This window comes from Myotis davidii, unplaced genomic scaffold (assembly GCF_000327345.1).
Source record: "Myotis davidii unplaced genomic scaffold, ASM32734v1 scaffold326, whole genome shotgun sequence".
Lineage (NCBI taxonomy): Eukaryota > Metazoa > Chordata > Mammalia > Chiroptera > Vespertilionidae > Myotis > Myotis davidii.
The window spans coordinates 56,115-56,968 of NW_006296626.1; the positions used below are offsets into that span (position 1 = coordinate 56,115).

At 53.9% G+C, this 854-nt stretch overlaps 1 protein-coding gene across 1 annotated transcript in view; it reads left to right on the forward strand.

Annotated features, from left to right (window-relative positions):
• EPS8L1 (EPS8 like 1) overlaps positions 1–854 on the forward strand; it is a 32,524-nt gene that overhangs the window by 1,662 nt on the left and 30,008 nt on the right. Inside the window, exon 2 of the mRNA XM_015569454.1 lies at positions 629–669. Within this exon, the coding sequence (XP_015424940.1) occupies positions 629–669 (41 nt within the window). The remainder of the gene's footprint in view (positions 1–628; positions 670–854) is intronic.

Below are 854 nucleotides of genomic sequence, written 5' to 3' on the forward strand. Positions count from 1 at the left end.
TTAAAAAAAATGCACCTCAAAGGGTAAGGTTTCAAAGGGTAAGAAGCATTGTCAGTTTGGGGGAATTAGCCTACGGCTGTTCAGGTGTTTGGCCAGTAGGAGGCAATAACATATAGATTAAGATGCCCTTTAACTGTCTGGCAGCCACAGACAGTTTCCTATTCAGGTTTGGGGAAATGCCTTCAGCCACTTCCAACAGGTGACTCCATGTGTGACTCAACCCTGTTGAGTCCCCAAGTCTCGTCAACCTTTTGAGGAAACTCTTGAAATTTTGACCTGCTGGAATTGGTTGCCGGCAGAAGCCATTGGGCAGCCAACCCTTATCTTACAGGGAGGGAAACTGAGGCAGGAGAGATGAAGTCTCCTACCCTGGGTGTTAGGGCAAGGCAGGGGATTTGAACCCAGGTCTGTGTGACAGTAGAGACCACACTCCCCACCAGTGCCCAGTACCGTCGCCTCCCTCACCTGTCTTCCTAAAGTCTAGCTCTGCCCTCTCCTCCTCTGCTCAGAACCTTCCATGGCTCCCCGGTGCCCTCACAATGAAGTCGCTGCTCTCTCCTTGGCATTTAAACCCCGTGATCTGTCCCCAGTTCCCACTGTCCCTCTCACCCCTCTTTTCCTTCACCAGCCCAGAAGCTGCCCCCAAACCGAGTGCCAAGTCCATTTATGGTAAGTGTATTCGCAAGGGAACGCCAAGCCAAGAGAAACTGGGTCTGAGGGAGGAGGAACTCAGGCTTTGGAGTCCTGGGTCAGAAGGAGGAGGGACTAAGGGCGGGGACTCCTTGGTCTGAGGGAGGAGGGGCTGGGGCCTGGATTCCTGGGTCTGAGGGAGGAGGGTCTGGAGGCCTGGGCTC